The sequence below is a fragment of the Lepus europaeus genome, chromosome 20 (assembly GCF_033115175.1).
Source record: "Lepus europaeus isolate LE1 chromosome 20, mLepTim1.pri, whole genome shotgun sequence".
Taxonomy (NCBI): Eukaryota; Metazoa; Chordata; class Mammalia; order Lagomorpha; family Leporidae; genus Lepus; species Lepus europaeus.
Window position 1 is genome coordinate 45017738 of NC_084846.1, and position 19065 is coordinate 45036802.

Below are 19065 nucleotides of genomic sequence, written 5' to 3' on the forward strand. Positions count from 1 at the left end.
CCACACACGTGCAGGGGCCCAAGGTCTTGGGCCATCTTCTGCTGCTTTCCCAGGCCACAGCAGAGAGCTGGATCAGAAGCAACACTTACTTCTTAGACTTTATTACCCCTCTCCCAGGAAAAGCTCCCTTACAGCATTGAAGTGGACATTAAAGAAATAGAGTTGTACTTAAACGTCCCACTACCTCTAGGTATCAACAGATTCTATACCATTGACAGTACCACTATCATGAAATAATAAATCTTGAGTTATTTGTCCATTCAGTATTGGCTATTCTCACCCATTTTCCTAGACTCTTCACGGATTTCCTGGGGATAATACAAAATGCCATATGAATTTATAGTATATGAAAAACAAAAGCCTCTCTTTTCTGAAGAGCTTTAGAGCAACCTGTTCAAAGAAATTTGTTGATAGAGAATGTCTATAAAACTCAGTACCATCGGAAATGTTTTAGCTTAAAGCATTTATTAGAATTCACTAAATGTCCTCTAGAATCCACTTTATGTTCTGAAATTATTCCTGACTCTTTGATCCCAGTGGTTTTGCTCTGGCAGGACAATGGTGAACCCTCATTGGTCCTGGGCTCCTGGCCTCCTCTGTTCCACCTAAAGTTCAAGTTATTCTTCTGAACAGAGTCTTATCATGTAGCTCTGGGATCAGGCTCAGAGCGAGGATAGCCAAGTTGTCAAATTAAACAGCTAGTAGCTGTTGGAACTTGGAATTCAGCCAAGGTTTGTGTGGGCAAAACTGTACTTCTAGCCCCTAAATTATATCACAGTCCCCAGTGCCCAGATGTCAAAGACAAGTCGAGCAGTAAGCCAGGAGAGTCTGCCCAGCTTTGATTGTTCTCCCAAACAGCAAGTCTGGAGGGAGGTGATCCAGTCAGCGCAGCTGCTGAGGGAGCCACCAGGGGACACCAGCTCTCTGAATCTGCCTGCCCCACTACTCCCAAGCAGGTAGCTCCATCCTTAAAGTCTTTGGTCTTAAAGTCTCAAGTGCAAATTCCAAACAAGAAGAACGCAGAAAGGCTAAAATGTCATCTTCTTGCAAGACTTTGCATTTTAATCCTGGAAAAGAAGTTCTTTCCAGAAAAGTCTCTCCTGCTTGTGCATGACCTCACCTAGATGGGAAGAGCTAGTGCTTTCCTTTCGTGCCTCTGACAGGGGAAGGCAGGGGAGAAGGTGGTTGAACACAGGTGTCGAATAAACCAGCTCATAGCGTCTGACGCTTCCGTCAGCTTCACTCCTCACCACCTTTCACCTAGACTTTATGCTAAGGCCATTGTCTAGCTGCTGTCCACAGATGCCTTTGTGCATTCTTTGCACATGTTTTGTCTCTGCTTATATCTAAAATGTACCTCCTGGAGCCAGCACTGTGGCATAGTAGGTAAAGCTGCTGCCTGCCATGCCAGCATCCCATATGGGTGCCAGTTTAAGTCCCTACTGCTCCACTTCCAATCCAGCTCTCTGCTATGGCCTGGGAAAGAAGTAGAAGATGGCCCAAGTCTTTGGGCTCCTGTACCTGCGTGGGAGACCAGGAAGAAGCTCCTGGCTTCAGATCAGCTCTGGCCATTGTAGCCAACTGGGGAGTGAACCAGTGGATGGAAGACTTCTTTTTTCCTCTCTGCCCCTCCTTCTCTCTCTGTGTAACTCTGACTTTCAAATAAATAAATAATCTTTAAAATAAAATAAAATGTACCTCCTTAACTAACCCTTTGACCAATTCCCACTCAGGTATCGAATCTTGGCTAAAATACCACTTCATGCACGGGGCCCTCCTTCCCTCCCTAACTCTGGGCCTCAGGAGGAACGTGTTTCCTCGTAAAGACTCTACCACAATGTCATGAGGTTGCCTGTTATTTGCATTTCTGTCTTCCCTACACGGCTTTGAACTGCTCAAGGAAAGGAAATCATGTTTAATTCACCTTTCCTGGAATCCATAAATAATAGGTTAGATAGGGCTTACTATGCCAAAAGAGTTCTGAACATTTTACATAATCACCTCATTTAATCCTCGCAATAACCCTATGATGTGTGCATTATAATTCCTTATTTAAAAGTAAGGAAAACAAGGCACAGAGAAATTAAGTAATCTTCCCCAGATTACACAGCTAGTAAATGGCAAAACCTGAACTTGAACTAGTTGGTTTGCCTTCAGAGCCTGTTAGTGGCCAGTTTTGTTTGTAGGTGGTTGTAAATGGATTCTGGAAGAGTGTCCATGTCTTATACCAGGTACTCAAAATTATTATGACCAACCCTCCTGCCATTTAAGGAGTACTTGCTGAGAATCTAACTCTGTAGTAGAAATAGAAACCACTGGAGGGAACAAAGATGATTACAGAAAGAGTTCTCAATTTAGTGGTACGAGACAGTGCAATGAAATACATGGTCTAATCAATGATGATGAACAAAATGCAACAGAATGCAAAGAGGAGAACGTTGAAAGCCAGATTGAAGATTTCACAGAGTACGTGTTACTGGACTTGGTCTTGGCAGGGAAGAGACCCTCTTCAAGATAAGGGGGGCACCCAAGCCGAGAAAACAGCATGTGTAAGGGCACCGCAGAATCCTACAAATGTGTAGGGTCCATTGAAAAGTGTCAGGTGGTTGGAGCTTGTGTTGTGCAGACAAGTGACCACAACTGGGCTGAGCTTATTCCATCTGTGCATGTCCAGCTTGAATCTTTTATCCTTGATCCATAAAAGCCAATGTTGGCTTCTGGGTTGCACATTGCATCTTGGTGAGAGAGGTAGAGATTCCTTGCTCCTACAGAATTCACTCAGGAATTTATGTTTTCGTAAGTGTACTTCAGAAAGTTTGTGGGAAAATGGAATTAAAAGATGTTACTTCGGTACAAAAGATTTTTTTAATCTGCATTTTTTTTCATAGTATGTATTTCCATAAACTTTTTGAAGACTGATTGTATGAAAAAAGATTTTCCATGTGTATAACTAACATGCAAGGCATACCCAGTGAAAATCATTGAAGCTGCTTGAACTGAACAATGAAAATACCATGAATGTACAATTTAAATGCTAAATTGGTTTCTACAGTTAGTGTTGCATTAAAATCTTACATTTTTTCAAATTTATGTAAATTTGAACTTGAAACACATTTTCTTGCCAATTAATACATGTAAAATCTTAGCAAAATTAAATTTCTATCAGAATTTATAAGTGAGAAGGGAAAATTAAAAGGAAGATATATTAAATGTGATGCAAAATGAAATAAAAAAGAAACTTGCATGTTGATTGATCAATCTTCTTTATTATTACTGTAATTATAGACTGTTTTCACCCAGGGAACATTCTCCTTGATTTTCAGGTCTAGTTACTTTCTTGGATGGATATAATGAGCACTTATGAGATTATAGTTACACAGAAAAGTTAAACAGACACAGCAACTAAAGAGATTGAGGTTATATATTCAGTGTGCTCATATAGAGAGTATATTTAGAGCTATAAATAAAACAAGGAAGTCCCAAAAGCAGGTTCCCAGAAATATCAAGTGGATTGAGCAAATATTCCACTCTAGCCTGAGGTCATGGTGTTTGCTAGCCTCCATCTCATTGTTCTCACCTCTGCCTTCCAAAGCTGAGTGAATTAATCCCCAGGCACACACCATCAGTCTGCACCAGTCTCATCACAAAATTAGAAGATTAGACAGACAAAGCTTTGCTCCTGGAGCTTATATTTTAATGTAAAAAAACAAAATGCAAAAAGAAAGTAAGATAACAATAGAATTTCAATAGGAGACAAATAGATACGAAGAAAATATCACACTGTTCCATGATACACATGACTGAGATGGGCTCCCTTGGAAAGCAGTGGTCCAGAATGGCCTTTCTAAGTTACCATCACATGCACTGAGAAGCCAGACATGCCAAGGCCTGGACAGAGCTGTCTTTCAGATGCAGGACATAGCTAGTCTGCAGGCCTGAGTGCAGTGAACGTGGCATGGTTAAACAAGCAGGACTGTTACTGTGCTAGAGCGAGTGAGTGAGGGACTGTAACATGAAGCTGGAAAGAAGCATCTGCCAGCATCTTGGGAACCATAGAGGGGCTGGATTTTATTCTGCATATGATAGGAAGCCAATGGTGTATTTTTAGTAGGGAAGCAACATGCTCTGATTAAAATTTTATAAAAACTTTCCTAGCATTTTGTGTGGGAAGGATGATGGAGAATCAAGAATGGAAGGAGTCGATTTTTGCTTTTGGCTCTGATGGAGCAGCACATGGTACGCTTACTCAAAAGCAACTAAGAAGTTGGATAGAATGCAAAACCAAAATGCATTTGTCGGGCAGGCAGCTGGCCTCGCAGTTAAGCCCACATCCCACGTCAGAGTACCTGGAATTCAAGTCCTGTCTCTGCTCATGATTCCAGCTTCCAGCTAATGTGGATGCTGAGGGGTCCTGGCTCGAGTGGTTGGGTGCCCATCACTCCCTAGGAGACTTAGACTGCGACCTGGCCTTGCCCTGGCTGTTGTGGGCATTTACGGACTGAATCAGCAGATAGATGCGCTTTCTCACGTGTGCTCCTGCTCTCTCTTTCTCTGCCACAAATAAACAAAATTTATAAAATAAAAAGCATTTGTGATGATAGAAAAAATTTCAAGAGGGCCAACTCTCTGCAGCTTCTTCGTAGAGAGAAGGTGGACATAACGCAGAAGATCCAAGAGGAGGTTGTTGCAATTTCACAGTACTCAAGAGACAAAACTTGAAGTTCTAGGTCCTCCACGTGGGAGGTACCCTAGCAAAGACCTGGGTGCTACGAGACCCTGGCCTGGATGCAGTGTAGGATTGGCACAAACCAGCAGTAAAAATCCTGGCAACAGCTCAGACAGCTCAGTCAGTCCCTAGGTAATTAAAAGAATCTGACACCAATGACAACAGGACCAGACCCATGGATGGCTTATTATTATTTATCAGAGATATATTTTAAATACTGTTTAATATCTTTTTCATCTTAAGGAATGAAATGTAAATAATTAAAAGATAACTTTAAAAAATACAAATACAAATTTAAGCAAAATCTTCTCTAAAAATCTTTGGGTTAGGGGCCAATGCTATGGTATAGAAGGTTAAGCCTCTGCCTGCAGTGCCAGCATGCCATATGGACACTGGTTTGAGTCCCGGCTGTTCCACTTCTGATCCAGCTCCCTGCTAATGTGCCTGGGAAAAGCAGTGTGAGACAGCCCAAAAGCTTGAGTCACTGTACCCACATGGGAGTCATGGAAGAAGCTTCTGGTTTCTGGCTTTAGTCTGGCCCATCCCTGGCTCTTGTGACCATTTGGGGATTGAACCAGTGAATGGAAGATCTGTGTGTGTGTGTGTGTGTGTTTCCGTGTCCGTGTATCCTTCTCTCCCTATAAATTCTGCCTTTCAAATAAATAAATCTTTTCAAAAAATATTTGGGTCAAAAAAGAAATCATGGCAAAACTAGAAAATATTGTGAACTAAATGACAATGAATACATGATATATCTAAACTCATAGGATGTGACTAAATCAGAAAAGAAGGAAGATTTAAATTAGTGACCTGAATGTACATATGAATTAACTATAAAATTCAGTTTTGCAGTACCAAGAATGATTGGTTCTTAGGAGTTAACTAAATCTAATTCTTAATTGAAATTAGAAGTCCCATAAGGAGAATGTGGACATCCTTAGTGCTACTGAGCAAATATTTCTGCAGTCCACCTCCCCGCTGGGTTATAATGGAGGATTGTATTTCCTGATCCGTGTGTCTGGCTAGAGCATGGATCTAGTTTTGATGAAAAGTTATGTTTGGAGGCAAATGTGTTTACAAGAGGAAGGCCCTAAGGAACTCTCTGTGCCTCTGTCACTGCCACTAGCAACGTTTGAATGTGTGCCTGCACCATCAGCCCACAATAAGAGTGTGGGCAGGAAATGCAATTTCACTATCTCTTATCACTGAGATGTGGAAACTGGCTGTTAGTGCAGCCTGCCCTAGCTCATGCTGACTGCTGCCCAGCATACTTTATCTCTGTAAATAGATATCAGTTAAAGTTGAAAGAGTACAGTCAGGAATTAATCAGAATAAAAGTAAATCATGATATATTCTAGTTGTTCACAGCACTTGATTAAGGTACAGTAACGCTGAATGTTAATCAGGACTCCTTCCTCCCATACAGATGGGACAATGCCAATATTTCCCCTCCTTAGTCTTCTACACTCTCACTGTTGGCCAAGCCAACTTCTGGTGGTCACAGTGTTGCTTTAATTGCTGTTGCTTTCATTTTAAAAGTCACATCATATGCTTTTGAACAAATGAAGTAAAATGTAAAAGACTGACTCCTTCGAGTTCAGAGTTTGGAGTGAATACAGAGTATTATCAAACTTTTAATAATCTCTGCCACTATAATCATAAAAAATATATTGTTTGTGTTTGAAAGTGCATGTCTTTAATTGTACATGAATTTGTGCCTGTTCTTTCTTTATGACTTCTTTCCTAGTCAATTATGGTGAGGTCTGGGTGGCAGTCTTTCTCTTGAATGTGTGATTTTTTATATCTCAAATCTCAGAGAATAACCCTATTTTTGAGCTCGGAGGAAGCATCTTGTCATCACCCCTCATGTACCGAATAAACAAGGCTCACAGTCTTGAAATCTAAGACCTTGAAAGAAATATATTGCAGCTGCGTGTTTGACAACGTCATCAAGGCAGATGGACGGGGAATTGGGCAGCCCTGGAACTTCTCATTTAATTGATGTGACATATTGTTTCATTGTAGCAATTCAGTTTTGTGTCCTTGCCCACCGATGTGCTAGAAATTGAGGTGAAGGACAAGTTTGCCAAGAGCCGCCCCATCATCAAGCGTTTCTTGGGAAAGCTGTCGATGCCGGTTCAGAGACTGCTGGAGAGACACGCTATAGGGTAAGCCTGCAGCTGAGAGCTGAGTCACCAGGCTTCAGCCAATAAGCTCTGCCTCAGGGAGGCCTGCAAGCTGCAGGGATGTAATCTCATGGAGCATCCAAGTAAAATGGCTTTCTTATATTCCCTGGCTTCTCCCATTCATTGTGTTGCCTGAGCCACAACATTCAATTAAACAAACCCTTTCTTTCCTCTTATTTGTGTATCCTGGTTACTTATATAAAAGGGCAAAAAATCCTTAACAGTGTTAAAAGAAGCCTTCAATGAGGCATTTTCTTGTATAGTTGGTTTTACTATGAAGAATGCTACCTCATTCATATGCCTGCCATGTGTGTCACATTTAATCAAATGTGACATTTCCATAGGTTGGAATGCGAGGTTATCATAGAAGACACTAGAGTAGAATATCATAGAAGATACTAGAATTTACTAAAAATGCTAGATAGTATGGATGAAATTTTGGAAGCAGGAATTTTCATGGAATGACTGATACTATGTTTCTTTCAATTGTTTTTTTTTAACTTTTATTTAATGAATATAAATTTCCAGTGTACAGCTTATGGATTACAATGGCTTCCCCCTCCCATAACTTCCCTCCCACCCACAACCCTCCCCTCTCCCACTCCCTCTCCCCTTCCATTCACATCAAGATTCATTTTCAATTCTCTTTATATACAGAAGATCAATTTAGTATAAAGATTTCAACAGTTTGCACCCACATAGAAACACAAAGTGAAACATACTGTTTGAGTACTAGTTATAGCATGTTTCTTTCAATTGTATAAAAGAATATACTTCTGTGTTTTTTGCCTTTTACATTCATTTCTACCCATGGTCCATATTAACGTAAACTAAGACCAGATAAATCCTTATATATGATATGTATTTTCTCAGGTAACAACTGTACTTGAAAACATTAGGTATAGGTCTCTGACCATAAGCCTATGGAGCCCCTGGAATATCAAAGAAATGAGAAAGTTTGTGCAGAATTTACAAGTGTCTTCATTTGATGTTCTTTGGATTTTCAGAGGGACTTTGGTATCATTAATGGTTATCATAAGGGCACTTACTTAGAACCCTACAGTCCATGTGAAGTCATGTGCACAAAAGCATGTCATTAACTTCAGCCAAGGAAGTTGACACTCACAGAGCTACAGCCATTGCCAGACACAGTGGTCACACTTTCCATGTGTGGTTGAATGGATTAAAAAAATGCATGTAAACTATGTAACAAAGTCACTGGAACATAGCAGGAACTCAAAAGGGAATGGTTTTCCTTATGGTTTTTGTTATTTCATTTAGTCTTCATAATGCAGTTGTGATTTAGGCATTGTCACCACTCCTCCACGTGAGGACACATGGCTCAGAAATGGTAACTACCTAAACACAAGGGTGTGAGTGATAGAGGCATAGCAAAAGCGAAAGGCACACCTGCCTCTCTCCAAAGCCCAAAGGTACCCCAAACAGGATCTTCCCAGGATTCCTGAGACTCATTCTCTTGTCTATCCTTAATCATACTTTTCATTTCTCTCCTTCTCTTCCCTATTGTCTTCTCTCACAGCTGATAACATCTCTCCCAGATGTTAGGCTAGAGGACAAAAAGAGGGGTGGACTCTATTGGGTTTATACCCAGCACTGAGCATGCTGCTGTTTAACCTGTGTTAGATATTCAGTTTGCACCTGCTGAACTGAACTCTCTCCTGCTCACTGCAGCCACACAGAGAATCCACCTGCTCTCCCCTGCTGAGTATTTTTCATAAGCCAAAGCTGGTGGCTCATTTCTTCTTGTCATTGTCCCCCTCTCCCGCTGTGGAAAGTCTGCCATGTTCCCAAGCGATGGTCTCCCCTACCAGAACAAGATTAGCTGTGATTTTCCTAGTATTCTTGCCCTCGTCAGGGAAAAGGAAAAGAATTGATAGAATGAAATACAGTTTAGTGGCTCTCCACAAAAAGGCAATAGCAAGCCATGGAGGTGTCCTGATGGGATGGTAGACCATCCTCTAGTGGCCACAGGAAGCCAGTCAGTGAAAATAGCCCACCAGTCTTGTTCTCCTCTGTCATGGGGCAAGTGCATTTCCATAGCACTCGATGGGCTCTGGAGTGCTGACTGTGATAGTATCCTTTGTTAAACGTGATGTATTTATCCCCAAGGTATGAAATGTCTGGCACTGTCCACTGGTCAAGGCACATTTGAAAAATTGTGATCAGCAGAGGACATCCATGCCCTTTTAATTCTCTCTGTGCTTTAAAACACAGGGTTTCTGTAAAAAGACCAGGTAGCAAATATTTTAGGCCTTACAGGCCACGTGGTCTCTGTCCAAACTACTCACCTCTGCCATTGCGATATGAAAAGTCACCACAGATACTTCATAAACTAAAAAACAAGGTGGTATTCCAATACAACCTTATTCCATTGGCACTGAAATTTGACTTTGATACAATTTTCCCATGTTACAAAGTGTTACTCTTCTCTCATTTTCTCTTCCAACCATTTACAAATGTAAAAAGTTCATGGCTATACATAAACAAGAGGTAGACCAGATTTGTAGTGTTGTAGTGCTGACTCCTGCTTTATAATATTCAATAAGGATTTGCTTGCAATTCTGCATGCTTATTGGGCACATGTACTTTCCTGTTTTTACCTTGGGATCATCTTAGATGTGCAGCATATCTCCTCCTATTTTCAGGGCATCCTGGGCTTACACTGTGCACTGATGTAGCAAGCATACTATGTTGTCTGCAGGAGGAAAGATATTGACCAGCTCTGTTGGTGCCTATTTCTTTCTAGGGATAGGGTGGTCAGCTACACACTTGGCCGCAGGCTTCCAACAGATCATGTGAGTGGACAGCTGCAGTTCCGATTTGAGATCACTTCCTCCATCCACCCAGGTATTTTCAGCATGAACTTCATGTCTTGTCCTAGGCTAGTGTCATACTTGGTTCTTTTCTCTAAAATACAGTAACCAGAGTTCTTTCCAGATATGTCCTAGGCTTTGTGGTTCTCTATCTTGTCCATTTGAGGCGTAGAAGCCAGAGATCTATTTTGGAAACCAAGTTGCTGTCTCCTTAATTCAGAGGCTCCTCTTCATTCTGATGGCCCAGAGGTAGAGGGTTAGACAGTGGGATGGGGGTTGACAGGGGAGTCCTGTTGTATATAGCATTTTATTCCCAGGACCCATGGAGGAGGTGCTCAGTAGTTGTTTGAGCATTGCACACACAGGGAAATCAATGAATGAATGAGAATCTTTCTACCTAGTAATTAGATGTAGCTACCTAGTAGCTGAAAAGTACTATATTATTTAAGAACTGTGATTGTGCAATGGATTGTTATTCTAATATTACCAAGAAAATGAAATACCCAAGACAGAAAATTTCAGAATCATCCAGTGTTCACTTTTTGATGCCAAAACGTATCTCTGAATAAAACTGTTGAGATGCCTCCTAATCCCACTTTGGCTGTCTTCCACAACCCTCATACTAAATGTAGACCATGCTGAGAACTGATAGGTCCTCCTGGGCTATATTTATGTGTCCCTGTTAAATCTAACGAAGTCATTGAGAACTTAAAGTCTGGAGTTTATCACTACCCATGCATGAAGTTCCAGTCGCACTGTTCTACACCCAATATGCAAGTCAGATTGTAAGAAAATACCTTACCCATCTTACCCTTTCAAGTTCACCCTTTTTCTATATTCTTAGTATAAAACTCACTGTTTCTTCAGTGTAGCCATAGCGACAGGTTTACAGCTAACCAGAGAGGTTGTTTTTCCCTGACTAATAAATTGCACTAGTGCAATTCAAATTGGGAGGTTCACATCTGGCAAGGTTCTACTTGGAAGGTCAAGTTAAGCAGGCTTCAAGGTTGCCACTCCTTGAATGGCTGCTTACTGTGGAGACCGTGTTTCATTTTTTATTGCACTAAACTGCAAATACTGGAAACTTTCCAGCTCGAGCTATTGAATCAGTGTAGTTGCTCGCATCTGTCACCCCACCCTTTTCTTCTCTCTAGTTGCCCAAGAACCCGATCTGTCACCATGCAGGACCCAGGCACAGGAACATCCTGGGCAAGTAAATTAACCTTGTCAGGGCTCCTGGAGGAACTATCCACACCACCACAGCCCCGTCTGTCTGTCAAGCCATGTCGCAAACCTTGTTGAGCACCTACTATGTGCCCAGAACTGGGGAGGAGCGAGGCTTTGGATATTTTAACCAAAAACTAAATCCTCTTGAACCAGAATTCTGAAATATATCCAAGACTGCAAGCTGTCAGAAACATAGGGAGAAATCATTCTTTACAGAGTTTTTCAGCAGAGATCTGGCCAGGGAGAAACCCCGTTCAACCCCTACACCCGATATCCTGATGTGGGAAATCCCTGAGCCCTGGTGAAGTAGGCAGGCATACAGGTTAAAATTGTTAGATTTGTGAACTGGAAGACCACGCCTTTGCCACGCCCCTGTGTGACCTTATGCACCTACCTGATGCCTTTGCCACGCCCCTGAGTGGCCTCATGCCCCTACCTGGCCACACCTGGGTGGGTTAAAAGCCAGGACATGAGTGGCCCGGCCGGCTCTTCTTCCCTGGCCTCTTGTCAGGAGGAGGCTTGCTGTAGCCCCGCGCCTCTAGGGCGCATGGCCATGTGCTCTAGGCTTCCTGGCCCAGATACAGGCCTAGATGCTCTTCCACGTGGCTGGCTCCTGGTGCTTGTTATGAACCCCTATTTACCTCTCTCTCCTAAATACAGCTCTCACTCTCCTATGCATCTTTCTCACTAAATAAAAGCCCAAAACGTACCATGCTGCCTTGTTTATCTGTGCCGGTGTTTAGAATTCTTCTCTAAATATTAGGCAAGAGCCCTCTTGGGCTTATTAGTATTGGGGATTTAGTAATAAGCCCGTGGTGAAATCGTATGGCACCCCAGATTCCAGTAGCACGTGTGGCACCCCGGATAGCACTTCTAGGGAACTTTAAGAGGCCACATTTCAGGGTAAATTTTAGGGGTCTTCTCCAATTTCAATGGCGCACTGTGCCGGATGGAAGGGATGATTTGCTTTCCTTCTCGCCCACAGATGATGAGGAGATGTCCATGAGCACGGAGCCCGAGTCGGCGGGGAATCAGGACAGCCCCAGGAGCAACCTGGTGGGAGGCAGTCGTGAGGATCCCGCGTGCGAGGCATCGGAGCCGGGGGACAGCTCCAAGCCAGAGCTGCCCAGTGAGGGCGGCGCTGCCGAGGATGGCGCCGGGAGCCAGAGCCTGGAGCTGGCCGGGCCGGCTGAGGCAGCGGCAGGCACCGCTGAGGCTGGAGAGGGCGGCGCGGTGTCTGTGGGGCCTGGAGGGGCAGGAGAGCCTCTGGCCCCGGGGCAAGAGGACACCCAGCCCGGCCCAAGTGCAGAAGAACTGGCCGAGCGGCTGGACCTGGGGGAGGAGGCTCCTCTGCTGCTGCTGGAAGACGGTGAGGCCCAAGGCAGCCCCGAGCAGCCCGGCGCGGAGGAAGTGGAGACGGGGAGCCGGGCTGGAGGCGGGGAGGAGGAGAAGGGCCCCGAGGAGGAGGTGGAGGAGGCGGAGGAGGCGGAGGGGGCCGTGTCCACCCTGCAGCCGGGGGAGGGCAGGCTGCAGCTGCGGGCCTCGGTGAAAAGGAAGAGCAGGCCGTGCTCGCTGCCGGTGTCGGAGCTGGAGACGGTGATCGCGTCGGCGTGCGGGGACCCCGAGACGCCGCGCACCCACTACATCCGCATCCACACCCTGCTGCACAGTCTGCCCGCCGCGCAGGCCGGGGCCGCGGCCGACGAGGACGACGGCGCCGAGGAGGAGTCCACCCTCAAGGACTCCTCGGAGAAGGATGGGCTCAGCGAGGTGGACACGGTGGCCGCCGACCCGGCCGCCCTGGATGACGACGATGATGGAGAAGGGATCGGGGGCGCTGTGCCGGGCCCGGGGCGCCCTGGCCCCTCGGGGGACGCGGGCCCGGACGGCGACGCACACCCGAGCACCGGCAGCGAGAGTGACTCGAGCCCGCGGCAGGGCGGCGAGCACAGCTGCGAGGGCTGCGACGCCTCGTGCTGCAGCCCCTCGTGCTACAGCTCCTCGTGCTACAGCACGTCCTGCTACAGCAGCTCCTGCCACAGCGCCTCCTGCTACAGCCCCTCCTGCTACCCCGGCGGCAGCAGGTTCGCCAGCCACACGCGCTTCTCCTCCGTGGACAGCGCCAAGATCTCCGAGAGCACCGTGTTCTCCTCGCAGGACGACGACGACGACGAGAACAGCGCCTTCGAGTCGGTGCCGGACTCGGTGCAGAGCCCGGAGCTGGAGCCGGAGTCCGCGAACGGCGTGGGCGCCTGGCCGGACGAGCTCTCGGGCACCCCGGGCGGCGGGAGCGCGGCGAGAACGGCCGAAGGCCTCGAGTCGCCCGTGGCCGGGCCCAGCCACCGGAGAGAAGGTTAGACCTCAAACCTGAGCAGAGTGAGCCTGGGACCAGCCGGGGGACACAGGGCTCCCCCGCGCGGGTCACAGACACGGGGGCGGGGGACAGTGTGTCTGCCCCGGGATTGCCGAGGCGATGTGTGCCTGTCTGTCGTCTCCGTGTGCCTGTGTCTCTGTGCATGCTAGGCGACACCGCCCGCTGTCCCAGATGCGCAGGAGGCCCCCCAGCGATGCGGTGTGAGCGTGCCCTTGTATGTGTGCTGCCCCTCCGACCTCAGCAGGAGGACTGGTTAGTGTACCTTGTCCTTTTGGTCTTAACGGCAACCCAAGCGCCAAGATCAGTATCGAATGGGATAAGCGGGAAATAACCGGCCAGCACCGTGAGGTCAATCACGTGTAAATGTCCGCCAACTCCCCCACACATGCAATAAATGTTAATGGTAGTTGAAGAGCGCAGATTCTTTACCTCTGTTTAGAGTTGAGCCCGTGTATGTATGGATACGTAGCCCACACGTATTTGTCATGGTTTCTGTCTGCTCAATTCTCCTCCTCGTTGTTGGTTTTGTTTCCTTTGTTGTCTCGTTGTTATTGTTGTTGGCTATTTTTGCTAATGGAAGGAAAGTATACCTTGAATGCATAAATCACTTTGTTGCAAATACGATTCTAACCCAATACCTGCCACTTTCAGTTTTTAAAATGTATTCTGTGTTTTAATGAAAGACGGTCCCTCTTGGTCATGCCTGGGGGATCCTATGTCACATTAACTTGCCTTTCTTTATCCAGGACTGAGAACCATCTTCCAGTCAAGTGACCATGAAATTTCGGGGTGGAGGGGAGGGGGGTGGGTGGAAAGCACTAACATGGAATAATTCAGTTGTTTCAAAAGGGAAAAGCGTACTTTGGCCTTTTTGCTGTTCTGCTGTTTAAATTAGACTCCAAACAGAAAGTGATGGCTTTCTCTCTAGATTGTAAGCTCATGAAGGGCCAGAATGGTGTCTTCTTTCTGTTTGAATTCTGAGCACCTGCAAATCTTCTGAACAGGAACTAAAGTAAGCATAAAAACTAATTTCAAGTATTCACCAATGCCCAGTACTGCATTTTGGAGGAGAGAGCGAGGGAGAAAAAAAATCATCACAGGAGGAAATAACACCCTGGTGAGGGGCTGGTGGATTCCTTCCTTTAACAAAGACGTTTCAGTGCCTGCTTTGTTTGAGGCCAGATGCTGTGGGAGTGGCACCAGGAGGCCCCCAGTATTGCAATGTAATTAAAAGAAGGAAAGAACAGTTGGGGATTCCCATAAGGACCACACACAGGAGCTGGTGGGGGAAGTTTTGGGTGAAAGTGTGGCAAACTTTTTCTATAGGGGATCAGGTAGCAAATATTTTAGATGTTGCGGGTGAAGAGGCAAAATCAAGAAACTGTTCCCATGCAAAAACTTTTTTTTTTAACATTTGAAAAGTGTAATAACAATTCCTAGCCCAGAGCCCTACAACCTCTGTTTTAGCCCATAGGGTATTTTGGCCCCAATAGTAGAAGAAAACCCACACATGAATCATTGAACATTGGCTTGTCATACATTTATACACAAGTATACTTAAAAAAAAAGACTTCATGCTCTTCAGGGATTAACGTTCTGCAGTGGAGTGGGGTGGGGGAGGCAGGGCAGTGTTTCAGGCCATAGTGGAAGTCTGCATAGGACGCTTTCTGGATGGATTTCTGAATTCCTGAGCTCTGCAGACAGTACACTCAGAAAAGGTTGAGAAGCACCTGTGCGCCCCTCTGTGGCAGATATGATGGGAGATAACAGAGATGCCCGAGAGGGACTGTTGATGTCACGGACACTGGGCACACATGGGCACCTGACTTCACACAACCAGTCATGCTCTCCTCAGTAGGGCCTGTCTTGCACTATGCTCCCTCGCTACCAGGTTTCACAAGAGCATTTGCTCAAGGCAAGCAGGGCTTCAACACAGCTGCCTGCTAACACGTGTCTGTTGGTGCCTTGTGCATATGTAGAAGTCACTATTGCTCCCCACCCATGATTTCTAGACTCTTATTTCTTTGGCTATAGAAACTGCATTAGATTAGCCAAGATAGATTTGTTGCGTGCATACTCACTTAAATGAGTCTCTGGCAGTTTTTGGAGGAGCGCCCTTTTAGAACATGGTGCAGTTTAAGTCTGAATGACAATTGTAGAAGCAGTATTTATGAACTTTCTCCTTATTTTCCCTCCATAAAAAACTCTTTTTCAGGCTCAATTTCAAGGAGCTTTTTTCAAAAAAAAATGCTTCTATGGAAGAATGAAAAGAGCAACCTGGTGGTGTGTGTGTGAGTTCAGCCCCTGCCTCCGAGGCGGTCGTCCTGGGTTTTTATGCAGTCCTGTCATTTCCTTACCAGGTTACCTCACGGCTCGATTGGTTTGCGCAGGTGCAGAATGGGTACAATTGTAGAATCTACTCCAAGGGTTATTGGGAGAGTTAAATGAGATGACACCGTAAAGTGGTCTGCCTCTCACAAGAGTAAGGGCTCTTCCAGGCAGGTAAACAGAGACCAGTATTTGAGGTTGTCTTGCAAAAAGCATCCAGAACAATCCTTCAGATTTACAGTTCCTGCACCATGTTATCCAGGGAAAATGTTGCATCAGCTGTAAGTCACTTTGCTCGAATTACTATGGTAGGCAGTCCCTATTTTTCTGCAATTTGCTCATGTTATTTATAAACAGAAGAGAATTTCAAGGACCTCATTTGTTTTTAGCTGAGAATACATTTCTTTCTCTGGGGTTCCAGCAGGTCTGAGCACTCGCTTTGTGTCTGAGGCAAGGGTCATTATGGGGCATTGTGGCCTCGTGCAGAGTAGAATCGCTTGCTTCTTTAAGTGCACTCCATCCATTCAGCTGGCTGAAAAGTGTCAGTCACATCATTGCATTTGCTTGGGATTCACAAGCAGCTGGGGTCAGCTCCATTAACCCTCGGCAAACGAGAATATTGTATTTCTACTAGCTTGGAGGAGTAATTAACCCGATTGGTTGAATTAATTACAATGAGGTAAGTTTGCTGTTTTTTTAAGAAACTAAATTCAAATTGAAGCAGCTGATGACATAACAACTGTACCACTGGTTTTCTTTTATTCATCTGTGACACTAAACACACAAGGTATGTGCTTAAAGACAGAACTCATGTTTGAAACAGTAGCCTGTCCACAGTCCGCTGGCCCAAGGACCACCCTCCTTGATCTCCATTGGTGTCTCCAAGGAGGCTTTGAGTGACACACTAGAGTATACACAGGAAACAACATTAAATTTTTATTTATTTTATGTTTTTCACATTTAAAAGGGCCTTTGTTCTTGAATATATCTCTCTTTTTGTTTGCCAGTTAGTCCCAGGAATTAAAATGCAAAATTAAGCCCATCTTACTTCCCTCCTAATTAAATTTTATTCTTGATCGATTCTATGGTACTAGTGTGAGAGGAAGTAGTCATCCTTTCCATGTGTGGACATTCTAGGAAATACTCAACCCCTGAATATTTGTGAACATCCCACAAAGATCTGAACCACTGTCTTTACAGGGTCTCTCCTTTTCAACCCAAAGGATGATGGAACACTTACTGTTGGCATTAGCCATGGAGAAAAGAAAAGATCCAAGCTTTGTCCTCTGGCCAATAAGGGATTTTTTTGACCAGCATAGTGTGAGGCAGGCAGAAAATAGTCTGGAAGCTGTCTTCTGTCTGGCCCTGCTAGTTCTCCAAAAATTAGGAGCAACGGTTTCTGAGTCTGTGACTTAAACAGCAGGTGCTGTAGGCCTTCTATCCACGTGGCCACTCTACTCACCCCAAAGACATCATGAAACAAAAGCATTTAAAACATGGTTCGGTTCATTATAAATCTGAACATAGAATCCACTCGATAATAATCTGAGGCATGCATTCTGTGGGTAGCATGTTCACTTCTGCATTTCTCCCTGTCTGCTCTTCCTCTTCCTTCTCTCCTGCTTCTGTGTCTCAAGGTTTCCTGTCTTGGTCTTCCTGCTTTTTATCTCCTTCCTTTGTCTCTTGTCCATTTTGCTATCCAGAGCGCCCTGACTTACTTATCTGGTTCCTCCTCAAAATAATGTGGCACAGCCATAAAGTCCCACAGCACCTCGGTTCCCCACCCGGTCCCTGACTTTCCTACTACAGGAATTTACCTTCACCGCCCATCAGCTCCTTGATTCCTCTTGGAAAGAAACCATCTGAGAGCTTCATTCTGGAAGAAATTTTTATTTTTTTGAAAAATGGCTTCTTTGCAGCCCTCTGATGAAACCTATATAAATGGGGTAAAATTTTGCACAGGCCCGCTGAGTTTTTATGGGACCTGACAAATGCTGCACTTCCTCAAACAGGCCTGCCTCCTTCACTGGACTAAAGTCAGGCTCTACTAACTTTCTTTTCTGTTCCTTTCGAATGCCACCTTCACTCAAGAAAATTCAGGTGGCTACAGAAAAAGTCTCTGATCCTGCATATTGTTCTGGGGAGCACAGAGCGTTTGTCAAGAAGAATTTGGATTTTTTTCTTTGTGTTTTTTTTTAAATGATCCTATCTCTCATAAATTACTGTTCATGTAGCAAACCACACACACACACACGCACACACATACACACACATTTCCCACTCTTTGGGTGTTGTTTCCTGAAATAGTTTGTTTTACAGTCATGCTTTTTTGATGAAGTTGTCACGGCAATGAATGAACCTGAATGTCTTGACTATCTTGTCCATAGGTGAATGTCCTAGACTCCATAATTCCCAGCCAGTAAGCCAGCTTCCTTCATTGAGGCCTGAACATCATCACTACCCAACAATCGATGAGCCTCTTCCACCAAGTAAGCTTTAGTTTTAAAATCTATGTCTTACTCTTCCTATGAAGTCTAAACAGGTCAGTATAAATTTGTTATGTCAACATCCAAACTCTTCCCCAACTCTACACCTCACAGAGTTATCAAAAATCAACACGACACCTACTGTACAAATGGGTGTGGGTTTTTTTTTTTTTTTTTTTTGGACTAGTGGTTTCAGTATGTGATCTTGAAGAGACAAATGAGCATTTTCAGTGTTCCTCAATTTCTGAAATGGAAACGATTTCTTTACAAGATTTGACTATTCCTGAAAACTCTTCATGACCCATAGGTCCCAAATATTATATTTAAAACATATATTTAAAGACATAGGATTCTGTTTTTCTCCATGGGATATGTTATATCATGGGCACCCCCATGTAATTAAAAAAATTTCAGCCCTTTGGGCTCATGAACTTGCACTTGCTTCAGTGGGTAATAGCTCCAAATTTCTTTTATAGTTTTTAGGGTTTTCCAGGAAAAATATTCAGGATAAAATACATTATCATCTTCTCCTAGTTACTATAGTTATAATTAATAATTATCTGACTAATTATCTGAAGTTTGAAAATGCATTTACTTTCTCAGAAACTCAGTATTATCTCACTTGTGAAATAGAAATATAATGTCCTCACCTGTTAAAAGTAAGTTTCAACTAGGTAGTCTCCAACTATCATCCCAACTTTAACCCTATAGTGTTCCATTTAATAAATTTATAAGAAGGAACCGACAACCCTTAGCATCAACATATGTTCATGAATTCTAGAACATTTTTCTTTTGTTTTAGGCTTGGATAGATTTTAAAACCTCAACATCTTTCCAGGATGCAAGGAACCAGTAGCGTTTCTTCACACATTCTTTTGCCTATGCTTACAATAAGTAGTAACAG

General features: G+C 44.4%; 1 protein-coding gene across 1 annotated transcript in view; it reads left to right on the plus strand.

Annotated features, from left to right (window-relative positions):
- HECW1 (HECT, C2 and WW domain containing E3 ubiquitin protein ligase 1) overlaps window positions 1-19065 on the plus strand; it is a 221318-nt gene that overhangs the window by 96821 nt on the left and 105432 nt on the right. Inside the window, exons 6-9 of the mRNA XM_062178407.1 lie at window positions 6752-6894; window positions 9680-9780; window positions 11959-13326; window positions 18063-18164. Of these exons, the coding sequence (XP_062034391.1) occupies window positions 6752-6894; window positions 9680-9780; window positions 11959-13326; window positions 18063-18164 (1714 nt within the window). The remainder of the gene's footprint in view (window positions 1-6751; window positions 6895-9679; window positions 9781-11958; window positions 13327-18062; window positions 18165-19065) is intronic.